The sequence below is a fragment of the Zosterops lateralis genome, assembly GCF_965231275.1.
Source record: "Zosterops lateralis genome assembly, chromosome: 1".
NCBI classification, from domain to species: domain Eukaryota; kingdom Metazoa; phylum Chordata; class Aves; order Passeriformes; family Zosteropidae; genus Zosterops; species Zosterops lateralis.
Genome location: NC_139762.1, coordinates 96352779 through 96374897, shown reverse-complemented (window position 1 = coordinate 96374897; position 22119 = coordinate 96352779). Strand labels below are relative to the sequence as shown.

The 22119-nt window shown below is 34.0% G+C and overlaps 1 protein-coding gene across 1 annotated transcript in view; it reads right to left on the bottom strand.

Moving 5' to 3' along the window:
* RTTN (rotatin) overlaps positions 1 to 22119 on the bottom strand; it is a 78555-nt gene that overhangs the window by 23608 nt on the left and 32828 nt on the right. The window contains exons 26-35 of the mRNA XM_083861481.1: positions 20877 to 21021; positions 19939 to 20093; positions 18457 to 18676; positions 16701 to 16829; positions 15312 to 15419; positions 14530 to 14688; positions 13099 to 13170; positions 9522 to 9714; positions 6637 to 6719; positions 528 to 636 (exon numbers count right to left, since the gene is read on the bottom strand). Of these exons, the coding sequence (XP_083717607.1) occupies positions 528 to 636; positions 6637 to 6719; positions 9522 to 9714; positions 13099 to 13170; positions 14530 to 14688; positions 15312 to 15419; positions 16701 to 16829; positions 18457 to 18676; positions 19939 to 20093; positions 20877 to 21021 (1373 nt within the window). The remainder of the gene's footprint in view (positions 1 to 527; positions 637 to 6636; positions 6720 to 9521; positions 9715 to 13098; positions 13171 to 14529; positions 14689 to 15311; positions 15420 to 16700; positions 16830 to 18456; positions 18677 to 19938; positions 20094 to 20876; positions 21022 to 22119) is intronic.

Sequence of the window (22119 nt, the reverse complement as noted above, 5' to 3'; positions counted from 1 at the left end):
TGAAATAAAATACCCCCTCTACCAGGCATTAAATAAAGATAGGCACCAAATCTGAAAAGACACAAATTCCCAGTCCTTACTTTAACAGAAAAATATTTTTGTTTGTACGTTGCTCTCTCTACATACATGATTATAAATATATATTTTTTATATTACATTAGTTTTTATCTTTCTACATATAAAGAGAATCATATATACATCTTTGTGTATGTGTGTGCATATGCACTCCTGTGGGCATGGATGTGTATGACAGCTCTACCATGACTGATGTGCTGAAAGCATGACTAGATGCCAGGAAGAGAATCTAAGTCTTGAGTTACATTTCAAGCAGTACCATTTTCACTTCCTTCTGTCAAATTTCATATTAAAGGAAGCATTTCATGTTTGTCTTCTAAAACAACCATTAGAAACATCAATTGCTCCAGCAACATGCAAGCTGTATAATGTACAGCATGGACAAATACTGAAATATGGGCAGGTGAATACACTGAATTTAGCATCAGGTACAAGACCCAAGCTGGACTTACCTTGTGCCCTAAGCCGATCCACCACAGTTTCTGGAATAAAACTGGCTGAACTTGGGACTGTTGCCTGAAGCTCAGTAACACTCCCCAGTGATGGTGATGCAGACAAAACCTAGAAAGTCATAAAAAGGAAACTAGTTGACTACAGCTTTTACAGACTAATGTTTTATTTATATTCTGCTTGTGAAGGGAGAACAACCCATCATAACCAACAAAATCAAATACAATGTAAACATTACTGTTCAAAATCAATTGGATTAAATTTTGTCCACTATGTGTGCCTATATTTATGATAAAAAACCCAGTAATTGAAACTATTAGAAGATGGGCAATATGAACAGTCTGAAACATTTCAGTTAAAAATTGATCAATGCCCATGTTTCTGGAAATTCCTTCTCTCCATCCTTCTTTTTCATCCATATAATTGACTCAACCTACATTTGGATAAAGATAGAAAGACATTACTGAAGCATTTTAACTCAGATTTTTCATGGACTATTTGCTCTACTGAGAACATCATCACTTGTCCCTTTGTACCGAACACACTCAGACAAAAATATCACAAGTGCATTTGTCATCAGTCAAAGTTGACGTCCCTGAGTCTTTTGAACTCTGTGTACTTCTCTTAACCCTAATCCTGTGATCCTCAAATGCATTCATTTAAGTGAAGATATGAGATGTTTAAATGACGGTAAGTAACTTTACTGGCATAATACCACGCTCCTTTTACCAATTTTGGATTATTTACATTATGAATTTTGTGTGTTTTCAAAAGTTCCTAATGCTCTTGCTACTGTGTTTAAAACCACAAGCCTGGGATCAGAAGACCCAGAATCCAGCTAAATGATGTGCTCTTGTGACACAACAAGACGTGCAACCTGTTTCAGAGCACAAGACAAGTATCTATCATGTCAAGTCACTCTTTCACTTCTGATTTTTATTTTCTAGATGGAAAAGTCACATCAGACAATTTTCTTCGAGTGTCACTATATAAAGCAAAGAATACAGAATTCTGGAGAATCCAACAAAATCCCAACAGTTACAACTTGAAGAAGGGTGTTATTAGAATTTTCCTCACAGTGAGCTTTCTAAGGAAGACTGAAATATCTCAAAGGCTTGGTTTTTTTTTTAAGTTTTATGAGACTAACAGTTGGAACGTACTTTTACCCAAGGAAATGTTAAAAGTAACTTAACAGACAAAAAGGGTGCAGGGAAGGAAATCACAGATCACTCTGTTCCTAGCTATTGTATCCTTGCAACCTCCTTGTTGTAACTTCCTTTTCTCCCACATTTTCCTCTTGTCTCCCACTATTGTTCATTCTACAATCATGAGTCTTTCTTCTTAAGCCTGCTCAGGAGTTCTTCAAGAAAAGTCAGAGGATTATTTCAACCCATAAAACAAGCTACAGTAAGATCTGGGGGTGCATCCAAAACACAGGATTCACACAGAGCTTGGGTCACATAAACACTAGGACAACAGCTGGCTGAATTATTTTCTTATTAGCAAAATGCAGTACCAAGCTGTACTGAGTGTCGGAAATTCAAATTCTATTTAGATTGCACAACTAAAAACCATATTTGCCAATCAAATAAGTTACTTGAAGCTCTATGCTTGCTAATTTAAATAACTACTAAAATCCATTATTTATATTAAACGAATCTATCTTGACACATAGCAAATTCTGCATGTATTCAGCACTGTACGTCAATTCCAAGCATTCTAATAGGTGAGAAAAACCATGACTTTCCCTTGCATAGTACAAACCCAAAATGTAACTGCTAACAGTCCATATGGTTCTTCTGAAAGAAAAACTTAAAAGGACTTCAACTACACTGAGAGACATCTTACAGATATTATTATGAATTATACAACCTTTCACATATTAGTAAACAGTATCAGCTACCTCATACAACTGTTCTTTCTCTATCTTCTACAACTCTCTAAATACTTTGGGCAAGAAAATAAAAACAAGTTCTCGGTTACGTTAAAAAACGAATTTAAAAAAATCAGCAAAAGCTTTATCTGGTTAGAAAAATATCATCTTCTTGCACTGTTGGAACATTTACTGATAATTGCTTAGCAGTGGGAAATAGGTTAAAACCCCAAAATTTTCTGCTGTCATAACAGAAAACATACAGCAACACAATGAAGTTGTTTCCACACTGTTCTGCCTTCCAGGAGAAAAAAAAAATACCACTTTTATAAATCACCTTTGATAAGGATGAACTGGAAGTCTGGGACACAGTATTTAGTAAAGGATATTTACTACTGCCACCATATTGTTCCTGGGAGCAATGAAGCATTGTGTTGCTCAATAGTGAAACTTTGGAAGGGGATATAATAGGGGAAAATGTTCTCTGTGTGTGGAGAGAGAGATGACAACTGCAGATTGGAACTAATTCAAAAGAATACAAAAATTGTCAGAGTGGAAACACAGGAGAAATGTGAAGGTTTTGCCATTTATCTACTAGATAGGAATGAAAGGTCTTTTCTTAACCTCTAGTACAAAAATCCCTCTGGCATTGCTTTAATAGGCTTGCCGTGATTAATTCTATTCAGTTCCCTTTTCAAAGGTTTAAATCACTTAACTGTATAGCACTCTGGTAACCACGGTTCCAGAAAATAAAGCACACATTTTTATAAAAAAGAGCAAGAAGATTTCATAGGAAAGAATGGCCATGACTTAAACTTGTCTGGGAGAGGTCTGTAGATCTCTAGCCCACATAATTTTTAGCTCAAGTTTTTAAATAACTGCTCATTTTGCTAAGATGTCCTGGACACAGAACAGCCCCAGCATATTTATGCAGTGTAAAGCAAGTCAGTATCTCCATGCAAATTGGTGATCTCTTATCATATGTATTAAACACAAACCAAACATGTTGGTTAAAACAAGAGCAAGGAATTGTCTTCTCTAATGATAACTTGAGTTAATGTTGAAACTATTTATTCTATGAAATACCAATTAATCATCTCAGAACTGGCCTTTCTGCAGTATCCACATTCCAGTTCACAGAAAAATAAAGATAAATTTGACAAAAATTTGTAAACCACTGGGATCTCAAAGACACAAAATACGGTGCATGTGAGTTAAAACAGTACAGACAATCCACTTCTACTGTCTTTTTCTATTACACTGAATTATTGATTTCATCCCCACACAACTACTCTTTATAAAATGAGCAACATTTTACTTATGGTCTCTGCAAAATCTCTGACTCTTTTTAATTTTCTCGATTTTTCTTTCTGCAGATTTGGGGAAAATAATTGGGGATGGAGGGAAAAAGATGAAGCCAAAAAGTAATTTAGTTGCACCTTCAGTTAAAGTCGTATGACCCTATGTGAAATCAGCTCTTGATAGCATACAGCTCAAATATAAGGTTCTGGTTACATGAATTCTGGAAGCAGGGAAAACTGAGAGAATGTTAGGAACAGACATTGATATGGACATCCCTAGATCAATTTCTTTTTTAATGTTATTAAAATATCAGGAAAGAGTTTTCAATAAAAATAATTCTACTTGGTTTGATTGCTCGTTCTCAAGTCTTTGTGGATGTTTTCATCAAATCTGTGCCAGGCACATAAAACACATTTCTCCCTTCAGTGAGACCTGCAGATTCCTTTCCATCTGTGATGGGGAAAGCACGCCATCTCGTGGGCTTGGAATAACAATATCTTCCTGGCACCATCAACAGCCAACATTTAGCAACAAACTTCTACAAACTTTTTGTAATGACTTCATAAATGTATTTCTTTAATCATACATCAAAACAGAAATTGGGCCAAACTGTGACCCAAAAATTTGAAGTCATATAGTAAAAAATTACAAATGCCTGAGATTTCAGGACAAGTTTGAATTTTCAGAAGTATTTCCTAACTTCACTAGATAGACACTTCAGGTAACTGCCCTCTGAAGCAGTTTGCAATCAGCCTCCATTAAAGTTACGCTCATTTTTTCACCTAATTAATAGTGGCATTGGAACATCAGACCCCTACATCTTGCAGCTTAGAAATTTCAATATGTCATGTCAGCACTAGCATTTTTTTAAAGGTAAGAAACTTAGTTAATTTAAAAAAAATAAGTTTACAGCTGCTATAAATGTCCATGAAGGATAAATGGAAATTAAACTAACTTCCAGAAAAGACAACCTAAGTCTTAGTGTGACATCTTTGTACATGTCAGGGAAAGAAGGAAAACAAAGCAAAACACAAACTTCTATAAAACTCCTGTGGCTAGCTGTAAGAGCCTAATCTAAGCAAGTATGAAGTCTACAATATATGGAAGACTGATATAAATTAGTGTAGCTTAGTATTACACTTTACTTTGCATTGTTAATAATAAGTTGTCTATCTGTTGAATGGTATAGTAGAGCTAAATCTTTGTGTTAAACTATGATGCCACTTTACATATATAAATAAGATATATTCATGTGATCTAGTAGATTCCAAATTATTTTTTCCTTTCTTTTATTTTTTTTTAACTACTGAAGCTGAAGAAATTGAATTTAATGAACTTGTCCAATTCTTCATAAAACTCAAGCACAATTTTAAGTAGATTAGATGCCCAGCCCTGGTAAGAATTGCTGCAGCTTAATTTTGTCTTCCAGTAACATGAACAAAACAAGACTAAATTTGTTCAACTTTCATTCCTCTAAATAAGTAGCAATTTATTCAGTAAAAAGTGATCTGGGAACAATAGCTTTTAAAAAAATCTGAGATTCATATGTAAATGTTTTTTAAGGAGCAATCATGACTGCATGCAAATCCTGATTTAAATGCATGTTCATTTATTTTAGTTTGAATCTTCACATTTGAATATTTGTGTTTAAAATAACCCTTAGGAGCTAGAGGGCTGTTGTTCTTCATTAATAAAAATCAAATTAATTAATAAAATTTCTAAAAGTGAGAAATCAGTTTACAACTAAAGTGCACACTTTCCAATTATTAACGACCTGCAAGATAACATTATCAGTACTAGACAGCAATAAATTTATAACAGAGAGCAAGGAAATAAAAAGAGCAAGGAAATTATACTTTGGTAATACTTTGAGACAGAATTTCAATACTGTTTTTTCTGTTTTTATTTTTACCATGTTCCACAGCAAAATTGAGAATAGAAATTTTAGCCAATAAAAAATATAGGATATTGTGATTTATCAGCCTTTGCCATATCAACACATGCATCTGCTTAAGAGAAAAGAAATTTCTAAACAGTGATATTCTGGCTTCAGTAACAGGATTAGATGGTCATTCACAAATGAAAAAACTTTGAATATGAAACTAAAAAATGGATTTTAGTGCAACATGTCAAAGGTTTTTTTTTGGATCTACACTGCAGTCTTTGAAAAATGCATTTTTTAAATTTTATAACTAACGAATGTTATAAAAGCTTCCTCCATAGTCTGAACTGATATCTCAACTCTACACTGGAACTGAAAGAATGTCTTTCAATTTCTCCTATTTTGCATTTGCCATCTTGAAAGACAACACATGTGTACAGCTTTTCATTGCTGTAGACATCCTAGCCAGAAACAAATTTTTCAAGCAGCCACCTGCTTCCTGTTTTCCATGTCTGTTTTGGATCCTGCAAACACTTGTTCGACTTTTAAATCCTACAAAAGAATTTTCAGAATCCAGAGTTTATTAACGCACAGGATATCCAATGCATTTATGTGGTTTTGATTGTTCCAGTTCTGTAGCTGTGTTGTGTAAATACAGCTTCACTCTGAATGGACAATTTGGATAAAAGCAACAGAAGTGACAACCAGAAATGGAGATGAGTGCATTTTGTCAATAAAGCCAATTACAGAGTAAACTCTAGAGAATGTGTCTTGCTGTGGGAAGCTGCAGAACTCTGTACTGCCTTAGGTATTTAGCTAGTCAAGGCAAGCTCTCTTATTTATTTTGCTCAGGTTAAGCATCACAAAAGGGTTTTTTCAGCATATTGAAGCTACATTGGAGTAAATTTCAACTTAATTTCACAACTAATTTCCGATTGACTTCAGTTTTTGTGTTTTGCTGGAGTTTTTAAACAATTTTAAGAGTGCTAATTATCTTGAAAACAGTTCACAAATGACTTTATATTTAAAATGAATAGATTACTCTGCAAGTTACCATAGTTTCAGATGTTGAGTGAGAATGTGAAGATTTGCTCTGACTAGGTGGAGCCTTCCAAAGATTGAGAGAATCATCAAAATCTGTAGGGCAACAAAAACAAGAATCAAAATTACTGTGAGATCAGCAGAGAAAATAACCAGCTTTTTAAAGGATGGTTTCAATGAAAAAGTACCCAACCACAGCTATCCTCTGGAGATCTCAGAACAAAAGTTTTCACACATTTTACCTATGAAATCTTACACATCAAATTCCCTGAATAATAAAAAGAAATTCAATGCAACATAAAGGAGTCTAGAAAAAGCTGCACACTTTGCTCAAACTGCAGTTGCATAGCCTTTAGTCATTTCAGATAGTTCAGATTTAATTTTAGTTAAAATGCAAGAGTACAAAAATATTGAAATACTGTACTAGGGTGTCAAAGAGCACACATAAAAAACACGTCATTGTCTTCAAAAAACTTCAAATTCACATTTTAAGAGTAGTTGAAAGAGAACTCACGTTCATAAATCTAAAAAAGGCAGAATTAGTTTGGAAATCTGTTTGAGAATAAAAAGTGCCAAAAATTTTATAGCACAAATCTGTCAGTAATACTTTTGAAGCTGTTGTATATTTAGAAAAGAAAATAACGAAGAATAAAGCTAGACTACACAGTTTGTGAGTGCAAAACCCACAAAAGTAGGTGTCCTATATGTATCCTCACTAATTACTAAACTGAATTATCTTATTTTTAACATAAAATTGTAGATGAGTTTTTTACATTCCTGAAAAATGTGAGAAAACTACACAAGGAAAAACCAAACAAGTTTTAGGTCCTGTTCTCTCCTATTTAATGAAACAAAAAATTGCTTCTTATTTCTGAAATACTGTATTTTCTGGCTTTGCTTTGCAATGACTGATAAAATGTATCTCAACTGCTGACTGAAAAGTTGTACCATTCTACATTTTGAGTTACTCTTAGATACGATATTGCATCAGCTAACAGAACTACGAAAAGACACACATAAGAGGTCCATGGAAGAAGTAAAATGTGTTGGATTGAAAAATTATACTTGTAGATTGAAGAAGCAGACACTGAAGAAATTGAGGATTTTTAAGACTGGAATTTTGTGTACTGCTGAGGTATTTCTTTCAGTGAGTTAATCAAGAATGCTTTTTTTCCTTGGGTCTTTCATAAAGTCATAATTTAGCTGGGGAAGTAACATTCCTCTTCTGTTCATGCCTCTGGAACAGGTTTAACAAATGCAGAATCCAGCAGGATACTCAGCCTGGAATGCGCAAAACAACTCAAACAATACTTTATTTGTAAAATTCTAGGTGGTGAACTGAGAGGGGGTGTCATGCTGCTTTTGGTGTTGAATTATACTAAACCAGCCTGACTCATCGACCCCAAAAGTTAAATATTGTGACTTTATCATATCTGCCACTTCTCATCTAAAAATCCTAAACCGCAGCTGGACTGATATGTATGACTGACAGTCAATCACTTTAAATTCTGGAAATCCAATCCCACTTTCAAATAGCAGGTTCCTCTAAAATACCCCTTCTAGTGTGTGTGGAGATTCCTCCCTGGGGTGGGGATGCCCCTCAAGGTCACTCCAGGCTGAGCAAAAGAGATTTGCCCTGGGTCATTGGTATGGCTGAGTAACATCAATCTCTACTTAATAATTGCTTTTTTGCCAGCTTTAATATTGTTGCTTTGATATAGTACACGATACTACACCAGCAGTTTTAGCTTCTATACCGTGTAGTAAATAATACAGATTATTTTTGTCTAGTCATTTATCATAGTAGGTCATCAATTTTTATATAAATATATCTGGTTTGCCATCCTTAATCCCACAGGACAAAGTTAGATAAATGTTCAAACACATCTCCCTAATTCCTTAGATTTAAGCCACTGAGAAAGTCTGGGTCTAGGATTGAATCCAGCTGCAGCCAGGCTCCTCTCTGAAAAGGCATTTAGAGAGCAAGAGGGTCCTTCCTGCGCCTTGTGACTCAGTGGGAGGGCTCCTCTAAACAACACTGAAGTTCTTATTCCACCCATGACGCAGACTTAGAAGGAACTATTTAAATCAGCAGCCTTAAAAGATGGAAGTAAGGAAACTTAGGCCCATAAAAAACATAAGAAAAGAAAAACCTCATTAATTTTTCACCCTATGACCGCTTTTACTAATTGATCTCTGCAAAATCTCTCCCCTAGCTTTCTAAACTTATGATCATCAGATATATTTGGACAAGAAAGAGGGCTCCCACAATGTATCACAGCGTGTCTTAGACATATTGTTCAATAAATGATTAGTCAATATAAAAGTTAGAATATCTGAGATATTCTAAGGGTATACAGGTAAAAAATAAACAAATAAATCCAATCTGAGTATTACATTTCATCAGTTTATGAATTAAATTATATCTGAATGTCTCAGAATGCAGCTTAATTCAGATTATCAGAGTCTATTCCTACTCATGTAACCTCGAAGTTGAACACATCAAGTAAAAGGAATATTAAAAAAAGTTCACGTATTTCTTTTTCCCAAATTTTCCTTGTATGAAACTTGACTGGTTGTCATAAAGTGGAAATGGTTAAAAGTATTTTACCCCCAATATTTTCAAGAAAAATTACTGCAGAAGCAATTATATATTTTCAATTTTCAACTCTTTGAAGATGTAAATAACAGCTCAGAATTTCTGCTGAGCTGTGCTAAACTAGTGACTTATCTACTTAAATCCTCACAGCAATATTTTGACTTCACAATATATTTAAGTGCAGGGCTTATATATTTTCCATTCCCTTTTTATTAAGAATTATTGGAGGTAAGTTACTCAAAACTACAATTTATTTAAGCAGGTTTCAAATATCAGAATATTACATCAACATCACTTACCAGTTATACCACCTTTTTCTGTGCTGAGCTGGTCTTCCTTGTAAGAATTCAAACCAAACATGTAACATCCCAGGTAACAATGTTTCACCATCTGATTCACACGTTCATAGAACTGGCAGTGATACAAAAGGGCTTTAAGTGCTGGAATTCCTGTTTGAGAGAGGCCAGATTCTTCATCGTGTACACAAGGACCCTGAAGATATGAAATTCACAGATATCATTACTTTAAAAAAATGTTTTATACAGAATAAACTGTCAGAAAAACCCATCCTAACTAAGGTTAATGCTGTGTATGTGTGTGTACACTGGTTTACAAGCTGTAACTAATAAGTTCCAAAAATGAAATACAGATTTTAATGTCGAGCTAAATCATAATATTTTACAAAAGCTGTCATGACTCAGTAAAATCAAACAGCTATTTATCTCTACTGAGAAGTGTGCTAACAGTTAAGTAGAAACTCACGAAAAGCTGTAAATGAGTGGCTTCAAGACAGTAAATGTATCAGTAGACTTTACAATTTTAATGTCTCATTTAATCCTACTTACAGATATCAAGCAATGAAAAAGTCTTCTTTAGGCAAAAAGCGCACTTACACTCAGATAAGACTAAATATCCTGAATAAGTCATCGTGCTCTAAAGTATACTGTCATTATACTACATCTAGCTATGTCAATCTTCTATGAGAAAATATTTCTTTAGAAAACAAGACATGAACCAAAAACAATTCCCTTTGAAGTATGGTTTTCAACTATTTCCTTTTAAATACTGCCATTAGGGAAAATTTCCTAGAGCAGTGGATTTACACCTGAAGATAATGAATTCTAGTCATATTTCAAATAAACAGTTTGACTGCCTTTGTTAACTGCTTCTTCAGAGTTTTTTCCATGCTAACAACAAAACCCCAGAAGTTTTATCAAGCTACACATAGTCTGATTTAGACTGACCATAACAATTAGAAGTGCAAAGAAAGCAGAGAACTCAGAAAAATTCAAACCAATTACATTCAGAAAGGCAGTTTAGAGGGCATCTTGTAGGAGTTCAAAAATAAACTAGTCAAAATTATGGCAAGAAAAACTTTCAGTGCTAATTAGAAACTTTCTTTGGCAGTCAGGAGAGAGCAGATCTGGATCAACTGAAAGTAAGTAACTTGAAAACACTATTTATTCTCAAGATGTTCTCCCCCAACACCTTCATTTACACTGAATACAACTTTATTTCCCAATAAAACAAAACAAAATCCAAAACCAGAGAGAATGGAAGCAGTAAAACTATTTTGTATTACAAGATAAGTTATCACCAAAATTTAGATGGTTACTCTCATTCTTTTTGGTTTCTGTAATACAGAAACTATTTTCACTCTTTGCCTTTTCCACCAACTAGTGGAGAATGAGGTATGATGAGCAGTTTGAGGCAGAATGTAGGATTTCAAGTGAACTATTTATGATGAATTATAAAACTACTCATACACTGTCAGCAATAGGCTTAGACTGTATTGACTATGGCAAGTTCAAACTTAGGTAACACTGATAAATTTAGTCCAAATTTTACTACCCAGGATTGTCTTTGCCACTTTCAAAAGCCGTGCCAGATACTTTATTGTACAACAGGGGGGCCTTGAAATAGTTCCTCATCAATTACATTGACAGAGTGCTCTGACTTCAGCAATCTTTACTGCTGCAACACAGTCTGGTGCACTCTTAGAGTACCTTACATAGGTTTACTTACTCATGACTAAAGAGTAGCATAGGAAATTTTTTAAGTGACGTAGCAAAAGGAAATATTATAAAGCAGATCAACTAGACAACAGTAACATTAGAGATATTCTCATGAAGAAACTGGCCTACAAACTCTATTTATATTTTCTTTTCCAGTCCTATTTGCCTAAGGGATAAAATGATGTTTTAATTTGGCTATGGCACAGTATTCCTACTATTCACCAAGATCCACTTAATAGCCTTCCTTTTCTTCCTGGCATCAAAGGAAACAGACAAATCACCTTATTCAGTGCAAGGGAAAAAATGTTACTCTGAAACATAAAACTTGATCCTGGTGGTATCTTACAGTTTTAATTGTTTTTATTTTGAACAGTTTTAATTTACCAGTAACCATGAAGTGTTGTTTGATAATATCTTTCAACAAGAACACTTATTAAGTGACAAGTAATTTCCATTAAATTGCAGTTCTTAAGAATCACGTTTACTCAAAGCTTTTTTTAATTGCACTGGAATGCACCCAGGATTGTGCAAATGGATTCAATTTTTGTCACTCCACCACAGTCATTGAAATTTTTTTTAAAAGACTAAAAAGTAACTTTATTTTAATAGAATCTATTGACAAGTTACAATGGGTGCCCTTTTGTAACCTCCTGCTATTATGAATTTAAGTAAATACTATTTATATTGATAAATTAGAAGTAGTAAGATTGAAACAAGTGCCAGATTTATAAAATTGCTTCCACATCTTCCTTTATGACCACATGTAAAGAAAAGATGAGACATTCTGTAAAATTCAACTCTGCAAGAAATAGCATAATTGATTTTAGGAGCAGCTGAATCATAGATAAGTTATCCTAGAAAAACAGCTGGAATGCCTTTCAGCACTAACTTGATCTTTTGCAGAAAGGACGAAATTAAAAATTATATTATTGCATCTGCAAATTTCTTCAAAAACACTGTTCCCATATAAGTACAATCTCACACACTGGAAGGAGCAAGACAGACATTAAAAACAGATATCAAGGTCACAAAAATTTTAAAATTTGCAAGCTAAGATCCAAATATCATGATGAACTAGACTTGCTGAGAGTAAAATAAGATGACTGACTCAAGAGCAGAACTGGAAAAGTCTCCAGGGGATCTTATCAGTTTGATAAATATATGAAGAGAGAAGGTAAAGGGAGACAGACTCACTGGTATCCAGTGACAGAAGAAAAGGCATTAACCAAAAAACTAAAATACAGGAAATTCTATTTAAATCTAAGAAAAAAGTTTCTATCTGAGGGTAGCCAAGCATTAGAACAAGTTGCCCTGAGAGATTCTGGAGTCTCCATTCTTGGAGAAACTCAAAATCCAACTGGAAACAGCCCTGAGCAACCTGGTCTAGTTGAGCTTGCTTTGAGCAAGTGGTTGTCTTCAAGAAGCATTTAAATTGACCTGAGTGACAAACTGCTTCATCTTTCTTTCAAAACATTTTATAAACATCACATTCACAGAATTTCCCCTTCCTCATGCCCCTCAAATTATGTTTTCCTGCGTTCCGAATGTGGGTAAAATAAATTATTGACTTCTATGCTAAAACATTAATAATATACACTAAGTAAGCAAGTTTCCTAGGAACCCAAAGACACTACATTCATGAAATGCAACAAATATGTAATCTAAATTTGTTTGTTTTATTGAGCTTGCTGGAAGTTTGAGAGAAGCTTATCTATTAATTTATTTCTCTTTCCAAAATGTAACCTTAGACATGTAGTTTTTTACGTTTATATTTTATAGATGTTCTGACACAACTTTTCATATCAAATGACATCTTTCTGTGACACTACAACTTTTGTCATAAAATGTAATAGTCACTCACTTGCCAAATACAATCTTTCGTGTCTTCAGTAGGGATTGGAATCACAAGTAGATTTTGTAGAATAAAAGCAGCCTGAAAGAAATTAAAGCATCAATATTGCCATCTAGCCATCACAGTTCAAAAAATCACATCAGACTGGATAGTACAGTCTACATATTATTCCACTGCTTTAGATATATGCTGAAATACACAGAGTTCTCATGTTAATGTTGGGAAAAATTATTAGAAGGATATAACTTCAAAGCCCTCAAACTTCACTTACAAGAGATATCATAAGAGCATGGCACAAGAGTAGCCTGGTGTAAAAAAAGACAAGGAAAAGACAGGATAGAAATCATAAGGGAACAAATTTATTTGCTGATAAAATACTTTCATCACTGTTTCAGTACAGTCAATCCTGCAGAATAAGCTTTACAAGTACAGGAAGTATTAGGGGAAAAATTCCTGAACAGAAAATCCTCGATAACTGTTTATGACCACTCACTATGTTGTCCTTATTTTTGGGGGTTTTAATTATTATAAAATAATTGAGACAATGTGGTGAACACATTGGACAGAGACATGTTTCAAATATTTTCCTTTATAAATGCATGACATGTTTGTTTTTCTAATTTATATTACACACACATATCTATCTGTACATGGACTGAAATTCCTTTTTTTATATTTTGTCAATCTTTTGTCAATGACGTGGATCTTAAGAGACTATAAGAGACAATAATTTGGAGTTAAATAAAATAATGAAGGACACATTATCAAAGGCATCTTGAGATATAATTTCAAATACTACTTTGGAAAATAAAATTAGTTAAGCAGTAGAGCTGAGAAAAAACCAAGTCACTGAGTGTCAGAGTTTTTATTTCTTATTGATTGGAACAGAAGGGAAACCTTACAACTAGAGCTGTAAAAAATTGCAAATAAAGTGTACAGAGCTTAAATTCATCAATATATAATTCTATGCATTGTTCTACCATAATATGGACTTTCAGTTCTCACCAGTAAACTTTAGTGCCTAGACAAATTAGATTACTTTGTGTCTGCAATGAACAGAGATTTACTGCAGGTCAGGTGATGAGCTGGTACCAAAGCATTCATAAGTGTTACAAAGAAGCTATTAAAATTAGGCTAATTAGTTATGCCTTAGCAACCTATTTATCTAACTGAGTAAGCCTTAGGAGTTTTTATTAATTCACTTGTAATGTTCATGTAATTTCTGTTTTGAAATAAGTAATCTGCATTTGATCCTTATTATGCAATTCCTAAATAAGCAACCAAACATTTATATTAATCAGGTAGTGTTTAACTTACAAAGCAGCAGGTGTTGTGCAGCCTCAGATCCTAGATATATACAATCAAAAATACATTTTTTTTTTCTCCATAGTCAAAAAGAACTCATCAATCTACAACAGCAGAAAGACATAAGAAACATACCTCCCTGCGTACCATGCTACATTCAGACTGATCCAGAAGGATGTTTATCACCGTTCCCCACAGGCCTCCTGAAATATTCTGGCAGCTTTCTGCTAAAGCAATACATCCTATTTCAAGAGATGTAAGAGCTGATCCTATTCCAAGTGCTGTAAATCTGACCTAGTACACATAAGCACAACAGAAAGTGGTATTTCTTACAGTAATTAGCAACACATTTTTTTCATTATTATTAAGTTGTATCAACTGAATCTAGAGCTTAAGGGAATAATTTCAAAAGTAGCAACCTCTTTTCCTATATTTTTCTTGCTCTCTACTCATAATCACAACTAAGTGAAAAAACAACATTATTTTCAAGTATTCAAAAATAAGCAAGATAGTCTTTAATATTCTTCATATTTTACCACTTGAAAATAGGTCCATTTCGCAAACTCATATAACTTAACAGATTCCCATTAAATACATTTGCTCTGAATTTTTAGTTCATGTGAATGTTTCTGCTTTGCAGCTAAGTTACAGTAATGACAAGGAAAACTGCCTATGAATCATGATAGTGAGTGACCAATGAAAGCACAGAAGACAGAAGATATAAGGAAGGATTTCTTAGATTATGTTTATACAGAAACACTCTCCCTACTGTATTATTACTGCTATTTAGGACATAGTCAGTAACATTTTAAATAATTGGAAACAGCAGTTCTACTATTAAATATATTAATGAATTGAAAATTTTCAAATGCTTAAGGATCAAAATAAGATATGAAGTTAATATCACAGTAACAAACCTCAGGATCTCTATCTACCCATAAAGGAACCAGCCATGCCAGACCTAGATGAGACAGAACTTGTTCTTCACTGTTATCATACGGCAGAGACCAAAGAGATATCCAGTCCTGATTAGCAAACAGAAAATAAAATAAGAAATTTTTATGAATCTTTCAATCCATGCCAGTGTATTAATAGTATGAGCTACTAACTACCACTAAAACACTTTTGTATAACACTAATTGCAGAGGGAGGATAATTTTGTATTTCTCTTTCCATAAGGACTTAACACTAACTCACATGATTGTAAACAACCAGGTTTTAAAATCTGAAACTAAAAATTATTAGTACAGTCTAAACAGTAACACTGTCATAAACACAGATCACGACTTAGAAACACAAAAATATAAAACTTACCATTATGCTACTATACATATTACTTTATAACAATGACACTAAAAAAAACAATTTAAACCCACTCCTTCATCCACACATTTACGATCTTAGTCTTTGGAGGTTGCTGTCTCCCTCAGTGTACTTAAAACTCTGTCCCCTCCCAATTTTAATAAACCCTTCCAGTACCTAGTATCTTGAAAAAGGAATAGACGATTGAAGAGATACCTAGAATTTGGAGAAGCAGTTTCTAGTTACATGCATGCTTGATCACAATAAAAGGATTTCATTTGTGGCTATCACAGATATTAGTAAGTAAGACTGGATTTTAATTCTCTAAAATAATACCTAATTGTCAAATTTGCTTCAACTGCTTCAGGATAAAGGATATTTTCACTAAACTGACAGAAATCTAGCTCTCAAACACATACATGAACACACAGCATAATATGAATTTTGCTAGTATGTAATGATAGCTCCTTTTATCTGGCAATCCTTTTTCCATGTATGTACATATTCTTTCATATATATACATATATATATACACACACAACTATGAAAGCCCTACACACATGAATGTTTAACCATAGATTAGAAAGCCTGTTTGTCTGTGAGGCTGAAGAAATAATGATGTTATAAATTCTTAAATTTATTCATCCTATAGAAAATCCCAATTCTTCAATTTTTTTTATAAAGAGGAAATGATACTGAATCTGAAAGCAGGCCTTTCAAAATCCACAGAATTATTCAAAAAACAATTTCAGTATTCATCTTTCTTGTATATTATATACTGAATATTTATCTAAGATTATAGACCAAATGAGATCCATGTGGGGTTTTTTTTTGCCTTTTGTGCTTCCAATTGGAGGGGAAGACCAATTGGTTTTAGCAGACTACTGAGTTGGAGAGTACCATCCCTAAACCACAACAGAAAGTTATCATTGAACTTCAGCAGTTAAAATCTCTCTGTACAGCCCTCAGCAGTGATGAGACAAAGACAACAGGAATGCACTCACCTCATCTTTGGCTTGAGCCATCATTTCGTGAGACAAGTGAAGCAAGCAAAGGACGGTGCTTTTTGTTACACCTTTTCCCATGAAGGACATGGCATTTCCCCCCCATTCAACATAAAACGATGAGATGACCTAAGAGTGAGGGTACAAGTTAATAACAGCTTTACTGTAAACAGTACAGAGTACAAACTGTTTTACACACTAAATCATAATTTAAACTCTTGAAAAAATGATAGATTTCTAGCTGAATTGTAAGAACTTCTTTATTTCTGAGTCATTTGGTCATGTGATGCTTTCCTATACATTTAAACTTCTGAACATCTGTGGTTTTTATTTTTTTATTCAAATAAAGACTACAATCAAGCTTAATAGCAAGCTCTAAGTTGAATAGAAACCTGAAAGTTTCTTGTCATGGACCTGAAAGTTCATTTATTGTACCCAGGGTTCCTTTTGCCATGTCTGGAATTAAAAATAAAATTTCTTTTCCAATTGATTGTTCAAGATAAAGTGTCATTTATATATTTTATTGTGATTTGAATAAATTTATCAGGTTTCTATATCAAATACTAACAAACAGAAATAAAGGTCATTGGATCATAACATAAACTGTCTGACCAAATATGTAACCATGCATATTAAAAGCCATGCTGCTTTTAACAAAACATGCCCCAAAATACTTTTTAAAAAATAATAACCTCAGAAGATACACTTCTAGATTGACTTTTCTCCACAAAACATGGTGATTTAAACCTCTGCATTTTTGCTGTTGATCTTTCTTTCAGTGTCCCAGTCTACAGTAGTTTTGTTTTACCCACTTTCTCCATTCCTCTCCAAAAGAAACCTACATTTACTTTCATATTTAGGCCAAATAAAATTAGCTAATTCTTTTGAACAAAAGATTTTTATGCATCAGAAGTTGATTTCATGCCATAATATTTATTTTTATTTTTTTATGCAATAATCTTTCTTTTGCATGAAAACATCTGTAACCTTGGTGTCATTTTTAATCTAGACTTCAAGTCCCAGAGCTCATCTAATCAAACAAGCTTAAAACATGTTTTTCTTTCTATTCAAGAAATCTTGGCAAGTTAAGACCCCTAAAACAGTATCTCTTTTTTTCATCACATATATTGGTATTTGAAACTAAAAACTTCTAAATGAACGTTAATTAATACGTGTTAAACAAACAGAGAGTCAGAACTATGTTTTTCCTTTAAAGTTTAAGAAGACTGGGTTTTCAAAACTGGTTGTCTACCATGTCCATGGACTTGGCAAACAAATAGGAACACTGAAAACCAGAATGAAATTTTGTCTTTCCAACGACTGCAGCATCTTGAATTACCTCTTTTCTGCTTTCTCTGTGTTAACAACCTACCTAACAAGTTAATCTTCTCCCAGACCACTTTAATATGTGGATTTTGCCTGGAGGAACTTATCTTGAATTTTTCCTCTTAGAGTTTTATTTATTAAAAAGATCACATATATTTTTTATCTTGCTTAAAACTGCAGTCACTTGGTATTACCTCTTAAACCAATGATGAAAGCACATGTAATACAACCAGCCTTCACAACTACAGACACACATCACTCAATTTAGTCTCCATATCATTCCTTTTTACTTTACCAGAGAAAGCATCTTTCCCATACCTATTGCTAGTGATGACATTCACTAAAAGTACATCATAAACAGCACAGTGTCATTAGTTACACAGTTCTTTATCAGCATTCAAAACAGAAGCTAAGAACATAAGCTACTTACCTCAAGAAGACCTGTTAAGTATTTCTTACAAATTGTGACAGGTTCAACTGCAGCAGAATAGGTACTCCAGCCGGGAAGTGCAGTAACATGAACCATTCCTTGTAACGTTCTCTCCAGTGAAGGCAGTCCATAAAAATGTGGTGCATCTGTTACCCTTAAGCACTGAAGCAGCTTCAGAGCCAGCTCTGTTCTGAACGAGCCAGCAAGTTCCAAACGCTCTCTGGTTTAATTGTAAAAACCAAAAAAGATGAACCATCAATATGAAGCTGTTAACAGAACCATTTTTAAAAAGGCCAATGCCTCATTCTTCTTACTGTTAATCTGTGAGGCTCAACAACCCAATTACTTAATTATGCATTATGCAAGCAGTAACATGAAATTGAACATTTCTAGCTTTATCCAGATTCTGAAAATACAATATTCCGTCTGATTACACCAAAGCTGCTCAACTAAAAAAAAGACAAATGAGATATAACTCATTATTAAGGAGCAAGCTGAATAAAGAGCAAGAGATTGAGGGAATGAGAAGAGCTGCAAAGCTGAGTAGCTCCACATTCACACAGGATCTAGAATATTGTAAATTGGAAGAAACTAACAAGGATTATCAAATCCAACTCTTAAATGCATGGCCTGCTACATTCATGTTTCTTCTGACTCAAGAGACAAGTTTAAAATTATTTCCTGCAAAATCCAGTAAATCTAGAATTAAGTAGATAAAAAATACAGGAGTGTGAGATACATAACTAGCAGGGATTTCTATAATATGCCCCTTTTCCCACTGTCAAAATTTTTAGAACATAACCAAGTGTAAATAATGAAAAAGGTAACATTTTGAAAATATTTTCTCGAAGTTACATTGTGACACTAAATAATCAAATATTATCTTAAACTGCAATTTTAGTAGCTCTTAGGATACAGTTAGATGGAGAGATTTAGTGTGGGAAAGATTTTATGAGAAACTTGAAGAAAAAATAATGAAAACTAATTTCTGTGTTTGCTCAATTAGCAGAAAAAGATTGGAGCTTCACACTAAAAGTAGCTGTCCCAAATAGGCTAAAAATGAGTTAAATGAAAATAAACTTTTATTGCTATTTTAAATATTTCACTGTTTTACTTTGCTATAAATACATCCTACAAAATCAATGAAGTTACCATTTGCCCATGCAAATTTGCAGCAGTGAAAAAGAAATAGCTCATCTTCTCCATGCAATCAATTTAATTATCCATTTGCTAAGTGACCAATAGCACATTCTCTTTCAAGTTTCCTGGTTAATATCCTAATTTTACTGTGAAGAGGAATAACTAATGTTGATTTTAATTTCAAGAGCGTATATTCAATTTTCACGGTTCACAGCAATTAAGCCATGATATAACTATATTCAAATGATGATATTCATGATAACAATATTCAAATTCACGATGTGCCCAAAATTCAGCAGCAATAGGTGTTATGATGCTGAGGCAGAGGCATTTGCACTGTACCTGTCAGTCACTGCCATGGAACAAACTAACAACATGTTAAAAAGACGAATGAGCTCTTTATCCAGTCGTTGCCTGACCGCAGCCTGTGTTTCATCCATTTCATCCTGCCCTTGGGATTCTGGTCGCACCAGAAGGCCCATAAGGGATTTTGGTTGCTAAAACAAAAGAATAAAAACACAGTCACATAATGCATTGATTAAATCTTCTTTTAATACCTTAATTAAAATCATTTTTCTGTTGAAAACTTGCAAATCACATACATTATAAGTCAGAAATTCTGTGATTACTTAATTAAGAAGTAATTGCAAAAAGCACAGTGAAAAATTCCTATAATTACCAGGAACTTGAATCTCAAATCTACTGAATGCCACAAAAGAATCTACTATTCTTCTAGTCCTTTAAAATATCCTGGCATTAAGAAGACAGTGTATTTTGGAGCATGAAAGAAAACTCTAACTAATATGGCAACAACCAGCAATAAAAAAATAGATCACAAAAAACCAGGAAACACATAGTAACAAAATTCATTCAGATTGCATTTTGGATGTGGCAGCTGCTTGAAAGACTTTGTATCCAATGACTTTAAGGTTTTATATTAATGTATTGAATGGGCCATACTTAAAAAAATTTATAGGCTTCCCAGGTAGCAATATAAAGTGAAGTACCTGTAGTCTATAAATAATTGAAATTAAGTCTACTAGCATTTTTCCCCTGAATTCTCAGACTGCATTTGCAAATGGGAAAATGCAAGTGGATGCAGATTGCATTTACACCCTTTGTAAGACAAAGGATGCTCTTGCATGTTATGTAGGTTATACACTTGGAGCTATGTAGCTAAGCACACCCTCATGCAGCTCTGCAGGTATCCACACATGTGTACAAGTACAGCTTTATGGTCAATCAAATCATGTACATATATACAACAACCCCATTCTTACATTTTTAAGCAATGATTTCAAGAACCACTTTAGATGGTCTGACTCCAGATTTGATTTCTGCTCTCTAAACAATTTGTTTAAAAATCTTAGGACATCTACCAAAAGCTTTTCATCCTCCACAGAAGCTGGAAGCACTTGTAGAAACCTGCAACACAAATAAAAGCTTTCATACTTGTATCACTTTAAAAAAATCATTCAAAATCTCAAGCTAATAGGACTGGAGTCACCTGCAAATGTTAAATTATATGGAGTAAATATGTATATAATACATACACACATATATAGCAAATATCCTATTGTATAACTTATTATACGTATAATATGTATTTTTAAATATACTTGCATATGGTAAACATGGAATTCTCTTTACTAAAATGTAGATAAATCTGAGCAGGATCACAGACAGGAAATAATAATTTATTAAACTCTAGTATTTGATAATAATAGCAAAGCTTAACTATGCATTTCAAACAGCCCTTGTTTTAAATATAAAATTTTAAATATTTGACGGTTTTGTGTGCAAATGGCAAGATCTTTGAGATTGGAACGGACTTGCAGGGGTCACCTGGTCTTGCAACTCTGCTTATGAAGGGACACATGCAGCTGGTTGCTCAGGACTGTGTCCAGGAAGCTTTTGAGTAACTCCAAGGATAGAAATGCTACAGCCTCTCTGGGCAACCTGTGCCTGTGTTTGGTCATCTTCACAGTAAAAAGTGCTTCCTGATGTTCACAGGGATCCTCTTGTGTTTCAGTCTGTGGCCATTGCTTCTCTCACTGGACACCACTGGAAAGAGCTTGGCCCCACCTTCTCTTCAGGTACTTGTACACACTGATAAGATACTCACTCTGAGCCTTCTTTCCTCCGTATTTAGCAGCTCTCTCATCCTTTACTCAAAGGAAAGATATTCCATTCTTTTGTTATCTTTGTGGTGCTTCATTGGATTCTTTCCATATGATTCTCTCTTATACTGCCAAGTCCAAAACTGGACCCAGAGTTCCAGATCAGTTCTGAATAGAAAGGACGAATGATCTGCTTCCGCTTGCTGCCAACACTCCTCCTAAAGCAGCTCAGGATAACATCTGCCTTTTTTACTGCACAGACAAGTTGCTGGTTCATTTTCACTTTGGTGTCCCACCAGGATCCCCCAGTCCTTTTCTGCAAAGTTGCTTTCCAGTCTGGTTCACCCCAGAGGCTTGGGCTTGCTCCTCCCCAAGTGCAGGACTCTGTACTCCCCTTGTTCAA